The sequence below is a fragment of the Octodon degus genome, unplaced genomic scaffold (assembly GCF_000260255.1).
Source record: "Octodon degus isolate 3935 unplaced genomic scaffold, OctDeg1.0 scaffold00086, whole genome shotgun sequence".
Lineage (NCBI taxonomy): Eukaryota > Metazoa > Chordata > Mammalia > Rodentia > Octodontidae > Octodon > Octodon degus.
The window spans coordinates 3176967-3192036 of NW_004524662.1; the positions used below are offsets into that span (position 1 = coordinate 3176967).

The 15070-nt window shown below is 35.7% G+C and overlaps 1 protein-coding gene across 3 annotated transcripts in view; it reads left to right on the forward strand.

Moving 5' to 3' along the window:
- The first annotated feature begins 1422 nt into the window (after nt 1–1422).
- The window catches only part of Mbip (MAP3K12 binding inhibitory protein 1), a 31176-nt gene continuing 17528 nt past the window's right edge, over nt 1423–15070 (forward strand). For 2 of the 3 annotated variants that reach the window (XM_004637076.2, XM_004637077.2), the window contains exons 1-6: nt 1423–1616; nt 5189–5308; nt 7053–7277; nt 7365–7461; nt 10143–10208; nt 10960–11112. In XM_004637076.2, the coding sequence (XP_004637133.1) occupies nt 1488–1616; nt 5189–5308; nt 7053–7277; nt 7365–7461; nt 10143–10208; nt 10960–11112 (790 nt within the window). In that variant the 5' untranslated portion in view covers nt 1423–1487. The remainder of the gene's footprint in view (nt 1617–5188; nt 5309–7052; nt 7278–7364; nt 7462–10142; nt 10209–10959; nt 11113–15070) is intronic. The other variant, XM_023721828.1, reaches the window with a different exon arrangement.

Genomic DNA, 15070 nt, shown 5'->3' on the forward strand with positions numbered 1-15070 from the left:
CAAAATATGTAATTTCAAAATCAGTGTTGGCAAAGAAAGGAATGAGCAGCACTTTAGTAATTTACTATACTTACAAGTAGTAAATATGATATTTTAATGTAAAAAGTATATTTCAAAAAATCTTCACACCTTGATGAAAAATGATCTGAAGCTAGTGACTAATTTAATATAGAAGCAAAACTTTTAGCTAACACATAACAATTATCTTCCAATGATAAGAGAAATAGAGACAAAGAAAATATGCTAAAATTGAAAGGAGTTGTGAATTTACATTAACCGTGAGGATGAACAGCTTGAATTAGATGGTTGCTCAACTTGGGATTGTGAAATACGCATCTCTGGACTGTACTCACAGCTATCTACTTGAATTTTGCTGCTAACAAGGGAACAGACAAGATTTCTCAAGATCTAGTCAAGCCTGGTGATCCCTATATTAAGTGCCTGCTTAGGCAAGCACAGAGACCAGGGTTTGATCCCCCGCACCACATGCGGCGCTGGTCCTGACCCTGGGGCCTGCTGAGCAGGCCACCAAATCTGGGCGTGGTGGCGCACACCTGCAATCCCAGCACTGGGGACCCTGAGTCAAGAGGATCATTAAGTACCTGAGCTACATAGCGAGACCCTTTATCCAACAAAAAATAACATAAATTAAAAAAATTAAAATTGTTCTAGAACTGTTTTAACTGTTTAAGAATCTGACTAAAAGGTTATAAAATTCTTTAAATACGTATATAGAAAATATACATTGTCAAATTTACTCTTTTAATTGCAAGGATTGTGGAAACATGAAATCCAACAGGAGTTGAATTCATAGTGGTATTGTTTCACTTTGAATCAATTTTAGGATTTGGCACCTTTAACCTTTGAAAGCCGACCTCAACTATTCTGAGTATTAAGTAAAGCCATTTATATCATTTCCTTGCGGGTAAAATGGGTCATAATACAGCATCTTTATTTTGTTTAGATCCTCCGTCTTCCCACGAAAAATGAACACTGATGTATGCCAAACAACTTTGTAAGGATGTGAACAGTCTATCCCATTAAGACAATTCTGCGTGAGTTTTCCAGTATTGAGGAAGTGTGGGCACTGCTCCATTCTTGACCAGCAAGATGCCAGGTTAAAATTTCAACTTTTAATTTGAGACACAAATCCTAACAAATCCTCTAAGTTTTCTCTTACAAACACAACTAAGAGCCAAGACAGGCTTCGTGATGCTTGCTAACCCTTATCACACCCATACTCCAATCTACAGTCTTACTGAAACGCTCAGCCTTGCCTTGGTCAAGAAACACCCGCTTCCTCCGCCACGCTCTCGCTGCACCTGGTTGGGGCTCGCGCCTGTCCGTCACACAGAGAAGGTGGGTCTTTAAAGCCTTGCCCTAAAGGAGACGCCGGATTGTTACGTCATCGCCAAGCGACGAAAGTATGGTGGGGGTAGGGTTGTGATTGTACCTCGGCGGCGTTAGGGACCTTCTGCGAAGGTGTCATGGCTGCTGCCACGGATCTTAGTCTCCCAAACAGCAATGACAGGAGCCCAGAGCGGAGCTGCAGCCCCAGTCTCTCCCGAGAGGTACTGTGCGAAACCTTCCGCTCCCTGCACGCCTTGGCTGAACAGGTGAGTGGGGCTTGGGGCGCGGGAAAGCGGCCGGCCCGCCTCCCTCGAGCGCTCCGGTGGAGGGCGGGGTAGGGGGCAGCCCTGGCCTGGCCCGGGAGCGGCGAGGCCCGCGCTTGGCCGCGGCCGGGGGAGGGGCCCGGGCCTAGGGTCCTCGGGTCGGGGTGCGGGTGGTGGCACTGGCGCGGCTCGGCACGGGCTGCTGCCTGGACTGCCTAGCGGCTGTCCTCCCTCGTAGTGAGCGGGTGGCCTGAGAGAAGGCCGGCTCCGAGGGGAGCGCGCTGGTGGAGAATGAGCGCGCCCACGCTTCTCGGCAGCGCTTGGGAGGCTCCCTGGGCTCGGGGTCTTTTTTTCCTGCGGCGATACTTTGTATAAACTGGTTGGTCAGTGTGGCCTGAGGCTTTTGCAAAAGCGCCGTTTTTTTTCCTTTTTGGAGCGATTTGCTCTTACGAGTCACTGGGTTTTATTTCTGTTCCTCCTGGCCATTGTGTCTGTTATCCTTTCAAATGGGAAGAAAAGTAAATGGAATTAATGTGAAATATCTCTAATGTAAAATTGCATGAGTTATCCATGGCCGATTCTGATTGTATTAGAACTGTTGTTAATTAGCTAGTTTAACTGTGGTAAATCGCTTTTGCAGAAATGTGAAATTGAGTTTTTTAAACTGGGCTCTTTGTTTTTTTAAATGAAAACACTATTTCGTTTTGTGATGTAGTAAAGCAGTTTTTAAATGAGAAACAAAAATGTTTGCCTGCTTTAAAAAATACGCCTTTTTATATCATACACGGACTGTTTCTTAATTTGTTCGGCAGCCGGTACTACTGCATGTAGTGGACACTGCAGACGTTTGTGTTAAGGATAATGCTCAGTTCGTGTCAAAATAGAGCATATGTCTCATTGCTGACGATTATTAAAAGCCTTAGGAAAATTTTTTCACAGTTATTTTGGGTTTTGTTTGGGGATTTTTGTTGTTGTTGTCGTTTTTGTATTGAAGTAGTTATTAACAGAATCTCCTAAAAGACAACTTTCAAACTCAGTTGTTTGCTAAGGACTTAAAAAACATATTTTATTTTGAGACTTGGGAACTTTTGATCGCAATTAACGTTTCAGTCTTAAAATTCCGGACCTTTAAATCCTTTGAAAGTTAAATAATTATTTTTATGGTATGGACAGTTAGAACTTTAAAGCTTACTCATATTCTAGTGTCAGGATAAAAATATTTATGCTCACCTGTTATTTACAGGCGTTTATAAAACTAACACTGAAAAATGATTGTGATTTAAATGCTTTTTTGAAAATATTTTACATACTAAATTTAACTCAAAATTTTTACATTGTAGTATTTTAAAAGTACAAATGTAGAAGGGATTGAGTTTTACATATGTCAGCTGTCAAAAATGTTTAAATACCTGTGGTTTTACAGTGACAATGAAGGGACCATCTATAGAAGTATTAAAATAAGATTGTTTCATCAAGTAAATGCTAACCATTTGGGTAATACTCTATATTTTGACATGCACTGAAATAAAAACCAGAGTACATACTTAGAAAATTACCCCCAAAAGTCAGTATTTCCATTTATAGCATATATAAAGGGTTCCTAAAAGGCATGTTGTACAGTAATTTGCCTAAGTTCGTCCTAAGTGTCATTGTATTATCCCTTCAATATGATCTCCTTAAAAGGAATATCTGTTGTATTAGTGCCCCAATACAAGACATAAAATTTCACTGTTAAGAAGTATTTTGTACTCTAAATTTCAAAATTTGCTAATTTTAACATTTTTACTTGTTTCTGACTGGCTCATTTTACACAGCTAATTTAGTGTTAGCATGGCTTTTGTATTAATCACTTTCTAATAAAACAAAGCTTCAATTAATAGCATACTAAGAGGTTTTTGAGTGAATGTTTTACTATTCCAAGATCCATAAGTTAAAAATGCAGAGTTCATATTACTTATAGGAAATCTGTTGACCAAATAATTTGATATGTCGAGTTTATTTTAAAATTAATTTGTAACACTTTTATGTAGTCTTCTTAAAAGACCAAAAATCTTTAAAGGCGTACATAATTCTGCTGAATTGAAATGAGAATATGATCCAGACACTAAAATTTATTTTCTGTAGGCAGTTTCCTCTAGGAAAATATGCTGCCTTTCATTGCTGGAGGGTTTACTTGCTTTTCCCCAGACTATATTCATAAATTTGCCATAATTGACTTTAGATTTCTTGGAGTACTGTAAAAGTATAGTAATGGGTTACTTTTATACATGATATATGTTTGAGGCATTAAGGTAATATCAGTTGCTTAAATACATTACTCTTAATGTAAAATCGTATTAACATGAACCTATGTGGCCTACCTAAAATTTCATTTTCTTTACACTTGTCTGACATGGACTTTAAAGGCTTCTGATTTCACTTTCAAAGGGCAGTAAATTTCTGTCACATAGTGTTTTTTTAATATGTTGCCTGTTGTAATGAGATTACTTTGATTCTATGTACAGTGGTTCATATTTTTGTTTTATTATCACTGTAACTAGTGAAATCTGTATTTGAACTCATACCACGTGTCTTTTATTTTTTAGAACATGTGACTCATTTTTAGTAAATTATTTCTAGGAAATATAACAATTCATTCCTTTATTAGTATTATCTTTCTACTATGCTGTAATCACATCACTAGAAATGTTTGTGAGGGTTCACTTTTACTGAGTTACTGCAGATGGGCGCTCTCACTGTTCATTGATTTTGATATTAATTTTATATTCAGGTTCTTAGTTTCCTGGATATGATTTTGTTCTGCTAGATCACCAACTGATAAGGAAGATGAGTGTAATGAAACCTCATAGCTTACTAGAAAATACCATTTGCAAAAACACTGGACATTCCATCCCCTTTCTGCCAGACTGTTCCAGAATGGAGTTCTTTTTCAGTTTCCCACTTCCATGACTAATTTTTATTTGTACTTATAATAATTATAATTTTATTTGTACTTATAATTATAATAATTTTTTTATTTTGTACTTATTCCTGGATTTTGTATGAATGAATAACTGAAATGTTTAAATTATTTCTTAAAATGGTTAAAGTTGAAAACAATGAAATATTAAAAGATACCAGAATCATAATGTATCATGATATATTTCAGATATGTATTTGTGTACATATTTAATGAAGAGAAATTTACAGGCTTGAACTTTCCTAGAACCGTGGTACCTTCTCTGTTTAATGCCTGAGCTGGAAGTGGTAGCATTATGAATAAGGCAGGCATATTTTGGGTCTTATCCAAAGATATTTAGATATTTTTTAATCTTTCATAGTTTCACCTCTAAGATTGTTCCATTACGCAGACTTAAGAATTCATTAACTTTGAGATGTCATTTTGTTTTTTATGAAATGTTGGGTCTTCCTGGCCTTTTAAAATGGTAACTAGGCAGAGCATTTTAATATATCATTAAAAACATGATAATTTTGATAAGCATGTGTTACTCCATAGAAATCTTATTTTGTGACAGTCCCAGATGTACAGCTTAATCGTGTAATTTTTGTGATGTTGCTGGTTTGCTCCTTTGAAGCTTAACCTCAAAGATGATGTGGTGAAAATTACAATCGATTGGGACAAGCTCCAGAGCCTCTCGGCATTCCAGCCTGCATTGCTCTTTAGAGCACTTGAGCAACACATTTTATATTTACAGGTAAATTTCTTAGCAGTTTAACTTGATATCACAGACAGAAATTAATTGTAGTTAAATTAGCTATGTGCATATTTGTCAGTTCTATCTTAGCATTGTATTAATAGTGTTATCTATAAAAGGTTACTTATATCCAGCTTGGATCTAAATCTGTTAATTTAGTGGTGATCAGGACAGTTACAGGAATATAGCCCAATAAGCCGATGTGGGTAAGAGATTGAATGAGTACAATTCTATTCAATTCTAGACTTGCACTGAAAATTCAATACAGTTCCATCTATGGTGGGTTATAATTAAGCAATAAGACACGGCAGGTGTGTGTCATGCTATGATAATGATTCCATGCCTTGGGTGAGTTTGGAGGCTCATGGAGTGCTTTCAGTGGTTCAAGAAGTGGCATTATCCCAGCATGACACATCCTGGAGTGTCTATTGCAATTAAACAGTTTCAGCATAGTTTTTAAAAAGAAAGTAATTTCTGTGACATTAATGTCTCATCTTAGTAAGTAGCCAGTCACTATTTTATCTTTTCTTAACAGTTTGAAAAATTCAGCTTTGGTATTAGAAATCAATATTGATTTTTTTTAGAATAGTATTGTTATTTTTTTTTTAATATTTTATTTCAATAACTGAACAGTATTGTGACCTGACTGGTTTCTAATTGAACATCTCTACAATTATAATTGATGTATATTGCAGTTTATCTCTAATTAACATATAAAATATGAAGTGTCAAATAGATAAGTAGACCTGTTTAGATTGGTCACTTTACTATGATTAAGGTGTTAACAAGGTTTCAGAAGAGTAGTATTTGGTATATCAAACAATGGAAGCAAAATTGTAGCTATGAAAAAAGTAATTAGAATATTGGTTAAGTGTTGGTGTGTTTTGACTAATGGAGTAGGCATTAATTTTCAGCCCTCTCTATTCAGTGACTTTGTAGGAAAATATAACTCTGTGTTTCATTTTAAAAGTAGTAGTTAACCCTACTTTTAAAGGGCAGAGCAATGAGCTGTAGCTCTCAAATGAGACCTAATTGTGGCAGGGGAGCAGGGTGGGAGAAGTAAGCAGATAATATAATGTACATTCTACAGCAAGGCTTTCTCCCCTCTAGCTTAGTGATAGACATCTGTTTTCAGCAAGGATCTTGCTAGTTTTTTTTCTTGTTCATTTTCTTTAGTAAAATTTTATTTTATGACCCTAAAAGATAGCTTGTTATGTCAGGAGGAGCCTGAGTGTTCACTCAGCCTGATATCTTACATGTCATGTCCATGCTCTCACGTTCCTTTTGGCCAACTATGGTTTCAAGTGGAGCATCTCCAGTGCTATAGTGATAACGCAGGGCTTTGCTGAGGGAGAATCTGGCTCTTCTGTAAAGCAGGGAAAATGCTAAGCCTCAGTGTTCTGAGGAGGCATCTGAATGACATGTTAATTAAGTGGCATTGGTGCCAGGGGCTTAAGGTTTTGATTTGGCATAAAATAAAAGATGAGTGACAGAATGATTTCCTCAAAGACAATTTTAAATTTCTTCAGGTAGTCTTTTGCTTATTAAAAAAAATTTATAGCAATGGTTAATGGTTACATTAGCAGAAAACAGACATTTATGTGTGGTCAAACCTATCCCATGTATCAACTTTTTGTAGTTAGTAACTGATGTTAAATATTTCATTTGTTTATAGAAATACATTAAATGTATAACTAATTTTGGTTAGTTTGAACCCTAGCAGATGGAATTGTATTCTTCTCAGCCTTTTTTAGCAAAACTTCAGCCTGTGATTAAAGAGGAGAACTCAGCTGCTGTTGAAGAGAAAGAAAAAACAGAAGCAGGGACCCAGAATGAAATAAATGCCAAATTTCCTAGTGGTGATCAACAAGAGGAAGAAAAGCACAAAGACTGTGATTTAGGAGATGTGAAAAAGACACAAATCCATTTTGATCCAGAAGTAGTTCAAATAAAGGCTGGAAAAGCAGAAGTAAGAAGTTTTGGGGGGCAAAAGGGAGACTACATTATTTTTCAAAGTCTTGCTGTGTTTACATTGTTAAAATATACTTGTTTGTAGATTGACAGAAGAATATCTGCATTTATTGAAAGAAAGCAAGCTGAAATCAATGAAAACAACGTCAGGGAATTTTGCAATGTTATTGATTGTAATCAAGGTAAACTAGCAGTTAATTTTCATAGGAATTTAAGCACAATTTTATAGTTGTGCTTTTTCCTTTTTAAAAAAATGAATAACACATTTCAGTTTATTTTACAGGTTTTTAGTAACTAAGCAGAATTTCCTTCTGTTTAATATTAGACTATTGCAAAACATATTTTCCACTTTGGTTATGTAAAAATCAAATGGCATTGTTAAAAGACTAATGTTCACCACAGGTTTGAGAAGATTACTTTAAAGTTCCTTTAGGAAATGAAAGTGAAATGTGTTGGGTGGCAGGATTGTTCCATCTCGCTATTATGAAGACACTAAGCAATGTGAGTTTCAAGTTTGTAAATTATGTTAAGACAGCAAGTGAACTTGGTAAAGTTAACAGTATTCCTCAAGAGGGAGCAGTTTTCTCATTACTCCTGACTTGTGTGAAATGTTTTATGTCACTCTGTGGCCATTTATCATGAAGACCATGGTGCCTTATGCTCTTTTCCTTTCTCTCTTAGTGCTTACATTTGCTGTTTTTCATCAGATTCACCTTTCCTCTTCACTTGATGCTATAGTACGCTTACAGATCTGCAGGTATGCTGCAGAACACACAGCGTTGCATAACTCTGCCATAGATCATATTCAAGCATCCTAGTAATAATCAGAGCAAGTAGTTCTTAGGAAAAATTATGGAGAAGAGTTCATAATTAGAAGGAACATTTTTCTTGTTGCCTCTAGTATCTCTTGGCTAATTATTATGAACAAGAATTGTCAGATGAACATAACAGTGACTCATATCATGTAGATCTACTGATTCTCTTAATGAAACAGTATAAGCTCAGGTTTGGTCCTAAGGTCAACTTTTTCTACTATTAACATTTTACTCACTTTGTCATTTGGTATATTTTCCTCTTAGCTTTTCAAAAGCTAAGATACAACAGGGGGAAAATCTCAGGTAGCACAATCCACCTGCAAGCAACCCATGAAAGAAGGTTTGTTGAGGGAGCAGGCACATGTGTCACTAATGTTATTCCTCTGTTCTCCCTGCTAACTCTATTATTATAAACCACCAGGGATAGAAATTGACAAGAATTGAAATGCTCAGCGGGATTCCTTGGCCTATTCACTCCCTTGCTGGCTCAAAACAGTGCTGGCAAGAATTGATGTGGAGAGTGACTAGCACTCAGACATTCACTGTCTTCGCACCATGCTGAATTCTCACTGATGGGTCAGTTAATCTGTATATTTGGAATGTAGCTCTGAAATGGATGATAGCTTCTTTTTTTAACCCTTAGCTTCATGAAGTGGTAGAAAAAGAATGGAGAAGTAATCACCCTTTAAGCATGCTTGGAGGTGTCTCCGCCCAAAAAGAAAGTGACTGTTTAAATCTCTGAATCTAAAAGATGAGTGGATATGGAATTTTATTCAGAAAATTTGATTTATCAGCAGAACTGTTAATGAAACTTCAACTCAAAAATACATTTTAATGTGTTCCTTTTAATACTTCTCAATTTGACCTAAATAAATGATTGAGATTTATTTTTAAAATAAAATTATACGGAGGAAAAAAAAAGAATTTTCTTTCCGTATTTCATTTATCCTCAATTTTTTACAAAATATTTAAGGAAGTTTTGTAGAAAATTTACTGCCAATATGTAGTTTTACTGTTATCTCAAACAGTACACATTTTTACTGTGTAGCAGCATATATAGTAATATGTTACATATATTAATAGGTAACAACTTTCAATATATAAAATATTAATAGTGTTAGGTATTAACAGCATCCCAGTTTTCTCTATATATAATTTATTTATTGATTTTTAATTTGAAAGAAATTGTATTTTCATCTTGGAAAAAAATTGGAACAAATTTTCACAGCATACTGATCCTAAATTTGCAGGTTTTAGAAATGGAAGAATAGAAGTGGAAGACTTTTGTGATTAGGTTTTACATGTTCATGACAGGGCCATAATTCATATATCTCACTGCCAGGTGGCTGAAGTACCAGTGGTAAGCGCACAACTGTCCCATCAGATAGCTTCTCATTAATTTTATTAGTAAAACACTAATAAAAGTGATTGGGTTTATGCTGCCAGTGTTATAAGCCATCTGAAGCAACAGTGATGCGTGTACCACCTAGGGGGCAAGCTGCGGGCAGGTGTTACGTGAGTATTAAAATCTAGGTGGAGTGGGAAAGTACTATTATAGCTGAGGTTTCAGGATCTTTTGTGTAGATTTCTGAAATTAAAGGTTTAAATATATAATCAATCCATTTTTTATTAGATGTTTGCTAATTTGGCCAGTGGATGATGGATAGATTTTTAATAAAAGAATGTGTTACTAAAACTGAGTTCTATTCTTGTGAAGGAGAAATAAAATATGGTACTCTATAATACATAAATTATTTTCTCCAAAGGCCCAAATACTTGTGAGGTATTTTTTTATTAAAAATTGTAGTTATGATATTTCATAGCTTCTCCTAATATAAATCTGAACATTAGGTAAAATATTAGGTGTTCTGATTCATTTTAGAAAATAAATGTCACTCAGTTCTATATGCAATGGCAATTTATTACTATTATTTAAAATTATATTCACTTATAAGTAATGTGTTAATATGAGTCATTAGTTTATCAAAATCTTCAGTGTTTGAAATTTAAAATATATTAAAACTTATATTTATCTGAATTATCCTTAGAAAATAGTTGTGCAAGAACTGATGCTGTTTTTACACCTTACCCTGGATTTAAAAGTCATGTAAAGGGTGAGTAAACACATATTGTCACTGACAAGTATATGCTAGATTATTTAAAAGATGAAGAAATAGTTTGCCCATCCAAATTTTATTTATTTTAAAGCTGTCTTACTTTTTCTCAGTGCTGAGGCAAAATACTCCATACCCAAAGATAGAGGAGTCAAAGTTTATTGTGGCTCACAGTTTGTGCAAGTTTCAGTCCTTCATCAGCTGTCTCCACCACAGGGTGGCATGGCAAGGGCCATCACAGGGAGAGAGGAGAAATTGTTCATGGCAGGCAGAAGGCAGCAGAAGCAGCAAATAAGTGACCACAGCAAGCCTCTTTCTGTCCCTTATTTTTTATCCAGGCTATTCACTTTTAGGGTGGGAAGCACTCTCACCCAGGGTGGGCCACCCATAATCCTAGCATCATCACATCATGAGTCAATCCCAGTATCATATCCTTAATCCCAGCATCATACACTAGATCCATCCATCCACTCCTCCAAAAAGCCTCCCCTGTGACTATGCGAGGCTTTAGGGGGACATCTAGAAAAAAGCCATAACAACAAAAATATTGCCTTTCTCATCCTTGGATTGTGAATAGCTATCTTTATGGAAAGATTATAGGGGCCGGGGAGATGGCTTAGTGGAATAAGGGTCTGGATTCAATCCCTGGATCTGAAAAAAAAAAAAAAAAAAAAGATTATGAAGTGCTGTTGGGGAAAATTTTTCTGTTTTTAAAAGTAAATTTCTTTGGCCTATAAGTTTCTTAATTTAGTTTCTAGAGTTGTGAATACATATGGACCACAAACTAGACCTGAAGGAATTCAAGGGTCGGGTCATAAATCTAACAGCATGCTTCGAGACTGCGGGAATCAGGCTGTTGAAGAACGACTGCAAAACATTGAAGCTCACTTACGATTGCAGTCAGGTAAGCAGTGTGAGGAGGCACTCCATGCTGTGTACCTTTGCAAGTGGTTAAAGAAATTCCAGTTCATATAATTACTAAGTTTTGCTGAATGCCTATCTTGTATAGTTCTGTCTGTAATAAAAATGGATAAAACACTAATGTCAAGGAACTTAAAATAGTTTTTGTTGTATATGCTTTTTCTCCTTTTTACTTCTTACTACTCTCTAGGATTGAATAAGTATAGTAGATTGAAACAGATTCCAAATAGAACCTGATAGCTTCAGCTTATTGAAGTCACAACTGAAAATTCATGTCTTTTCATAAAGCCAGTTTTAGAGCTTACATGATTACGTCTTAGTTATCACCCATGGTGCTAGGTACACAGTGTTGATAAATATGGTTCAAGTCCTCAGGGATATCTTTGGGTAAGCATATTACTAATAAATTAACATTATAGGGAAAGTGAACATTTATTGCACCTTACTGTCAGTCACTCTGAAAGTATCATGCATATGTCAGTTTAGTACTGAACAGTGTTCTTTTTAGGTATTGATGCTGGTATTATTGAACGTACAAAGTGAATGTCAGAGAGCACAAACAATGTGCCGAAAGTAGTAGGTGACAGCTGGAAAAATGATCTTCCACTCAGCTAAACATTCTTTAATGGTTTTCTGTAGGCTTTACATGAACACCAAACTTAGCACTTAACTGTTTGTTCAACAAATAACATTAAGCTCTTTAAGCCACTATTGTAGATATTGAGACTACATGTGAACCAGAATCCTACTTGGAAGAGGCAGATGGTATAAATAATAAATTACATGTTATGCTAAAAGAAAAAGGCTAATGATTTTTTAAAAATTATCTTGACCAAAAGAAGGGGAAGGAGACTGGGAATGGAGGAGAATTAATTTTAAAGAGAATAGCTCCTGCATTAGTTCCAGCCATATTTCTGAGCTTTCTGTCTCTTACACATTTTGCTGTCCTATGGCCTTTGTACCTATACTTCGCTTGCTGATCCCAGATCAGTAGGAATTCCCTTTTTATCTATCTATATAGCCCCTGGTACTTCTTGCCTTCCTTTAAACAGTTATTGCAGTAAGTGTTCATGTGTACAGCTAGGTAGTAGGATCTGTGAGAGTGGAACTATGTTATGTTCATTAGCATTTGTACCTGTGTAATGCCCGCCCAAAGCAGGTGCTCATATGTTTACTGGGTGAACAGTTGCTCATTTCACCTTTTCAGACGATGCACACGGTGCCTGTCGTGAGACAGAAATTAAGTGCTAAGCTTTGTCAGGGGAGGTCAAGGTGTGGATCCCTGTTGAAGTGACATGCGAGCTCTTGAAGGAAGTAGAGCATCCCCAATGAGGAAACAGCAAGAACAAAGCATTCCAAAAGGAGGGAATAATGTCTACCAAAAAGGACTGTCACAAATTTGCAAATTCAGTGTAGCTGGGCTATTTGCAGTATGGAGGTACAAGAGGATAAGGGAATGAGTTTAAGTCTTTGAGGGCAATAAAACATTGACATCAGGAGTAAATCCTCTTCTAGAAGTAGATGCATTTAAAATGAAGTTGTATATAAGAAATGACTAATGAAGTTTTCAATGGTATCAAGAGTTTAATTTTTTCTGTGTAAAAAGATGTAATTGTTTTTTAACTTTCTATAGGGGTTTAAATAGAATATCCATGGTTGTTGGAAAATAGCAGTTCCATTTTATGTCTAAGGTGTTTGATATTCAGACAGATAGTGATGTTAAGCTTAACTGCCTCTGTTACAGGGTAGTATCATTAAGCTTCTCTTCTGGATGGTTAACAACTAAAGTTGCAGACCAAAAATTAGAGAGATAGATGGGCTAAAAGGATAACCAATGTTTTGGCCCTAGCCCTCCAAGGTCAGTAAGGAATCAGGACTTAAGAGAACCTCTGTGACATCCTGTAACTAAATGGTGTCCCAAATCAAGGAGATTGTGGGAACACATAGGAAAGTGATCGACGATGTATAGTGTCCTTAAGGAGTGTCATCTAGAGAGAAAATTCTCTCAGGCTTTCACAGAGAGCAAATTGGTCAGGCAAGGGCCATGACTCATCCAGATGGCTGACATTCACAAAAGATCTGCAAGGTGCTGTACATGGTTTCAGGGTAAATCCTGAGGGGATTTGACTGACCTTGTCAAATAGCAAAGGTTACATTTTTATATATAGGTCTTGCTTTAACTTGGTCTTAACCATACAACAGAAAAATGTAACCACAAGGTATAAAACGTAAAGCTGTATTAATATGCTGAACTGTAAAAGGCTTAAGTCAATAACTTCTGACAATTACCAGATGTGCTGATAGCTAACTACTATTATGGACTATTGGACTATATTGGGTTATTTTGCTGAATTCAAGTTCCTACAATCTTTGGACTGGCATCAAGTATGAGGGGGTCCTTTGGAGACTTCTCCAGGTACGGCTTCTCTAACCACAATGGAACACCCATCTCTGACAAAACAGAACAAAAAGGTGGGTATGTTGGGAACCGTGGAAGCTGGGAAATTGATCAACTGTATGTAGACGGGACTAGACTTCAGTACCTAAAGCAAACAAGCTATCTCAGTCCTGAGATAAAAATCCTGTCTGGTTAAAGTCAGCTATTTGTCCCTAGGAAACCTGTTTCACATGTTACTAACTTTGCAAAAATATAAATAAAATACCATTTTGTTGTGAAAAAAAAAATATATATATACACACACACACACTAAAGATAGTTAAAATAGATATACAGCTACTTTCTCTTAGTTCATTGAGAAGAAAGGTCTGTACTAGTATTGTGTAGACAAAGTATCATGTGTACATCTTGTCTTCTGAATAATTACTATAAATACAACAATATACAATATATTAATTATTGTAACTGTCCTACTAACCTGTTTTGAAGCTTTTACTGCTGTTTTATCTTTTTAATCATTAAAATGAATAAAAAAGCAATGTATAAAATAATATACATAAAATAAATTTTTAAAAGTTTAATTTTTTTTAAATGAAGCAATAAAATGGAATTTCAAAACAGGTTGATATGAGAGTTACAATACATTTCATACTATCTTCATAGTTATTCAGAGTACAAGATACAGACATGTATCTTGTCCAAACAATATGAACATAAAACTTTCTTCTCAATGAACAAAAAGAAACTAGCTATATAGCTATCTTAACTATCTTGTCTATACATATATTTTTTCTTTTTCCCTTTCTTCCTTTCCTTGATCATAGTCTTTTGAACAGTTTCTTCCCAGTTAACAAGTGAGACAATATGGTGTTTATACACATGGATCTGGCTTATTTCACTTATGAGGATAGCCTCTACTGGCATCTATTACTAATAAAAGTCTCTAGTTTATCTTTCTTTGTGACTGAGTAGTACTCCATTGTATATATATTTTAAAAAACCCAACTTTTTCTTTTATCCATTCCTCAGATGATGGGCATCTGGGTTATTCCAATATTTAGCTATGACAAATTGTGCTGCTATAAACATGTTTGCACATATATTGCTGTGGCATGGTGTTTTCAGTTCTTCTGGGAAGATACCCAGGGGGGGAGTAGCTGGGTAGAGTGAGACCTCTAGACCTAGTTTTTTAAGGAATCTACATTCTGATTTTCACAGTGATTGCACCAGTCTCTTCTCCCACCTATAGCGGAGAAGGGTTACTTTTTCCCAACAGTTCCTCCAGCATTTGTTATTGGTTGATTTTTTCCCCATAATTTTAAACAGACAAATAGAAATGAGACAGTTTCAAATCAAATTGGTATGACAGGTTCAATAATTACCACATTGCATACTCTCTTCCTAGTGATTATTTGCTGTACAAGATGCAGACATTATATTCTATTTACAAACACTATTACAACAAATCCTCTATTTGTTAAGAGAATGTAACCATATATCTATCCTAAGCATTTTGAATACACAGATACAAAATGGACATTCA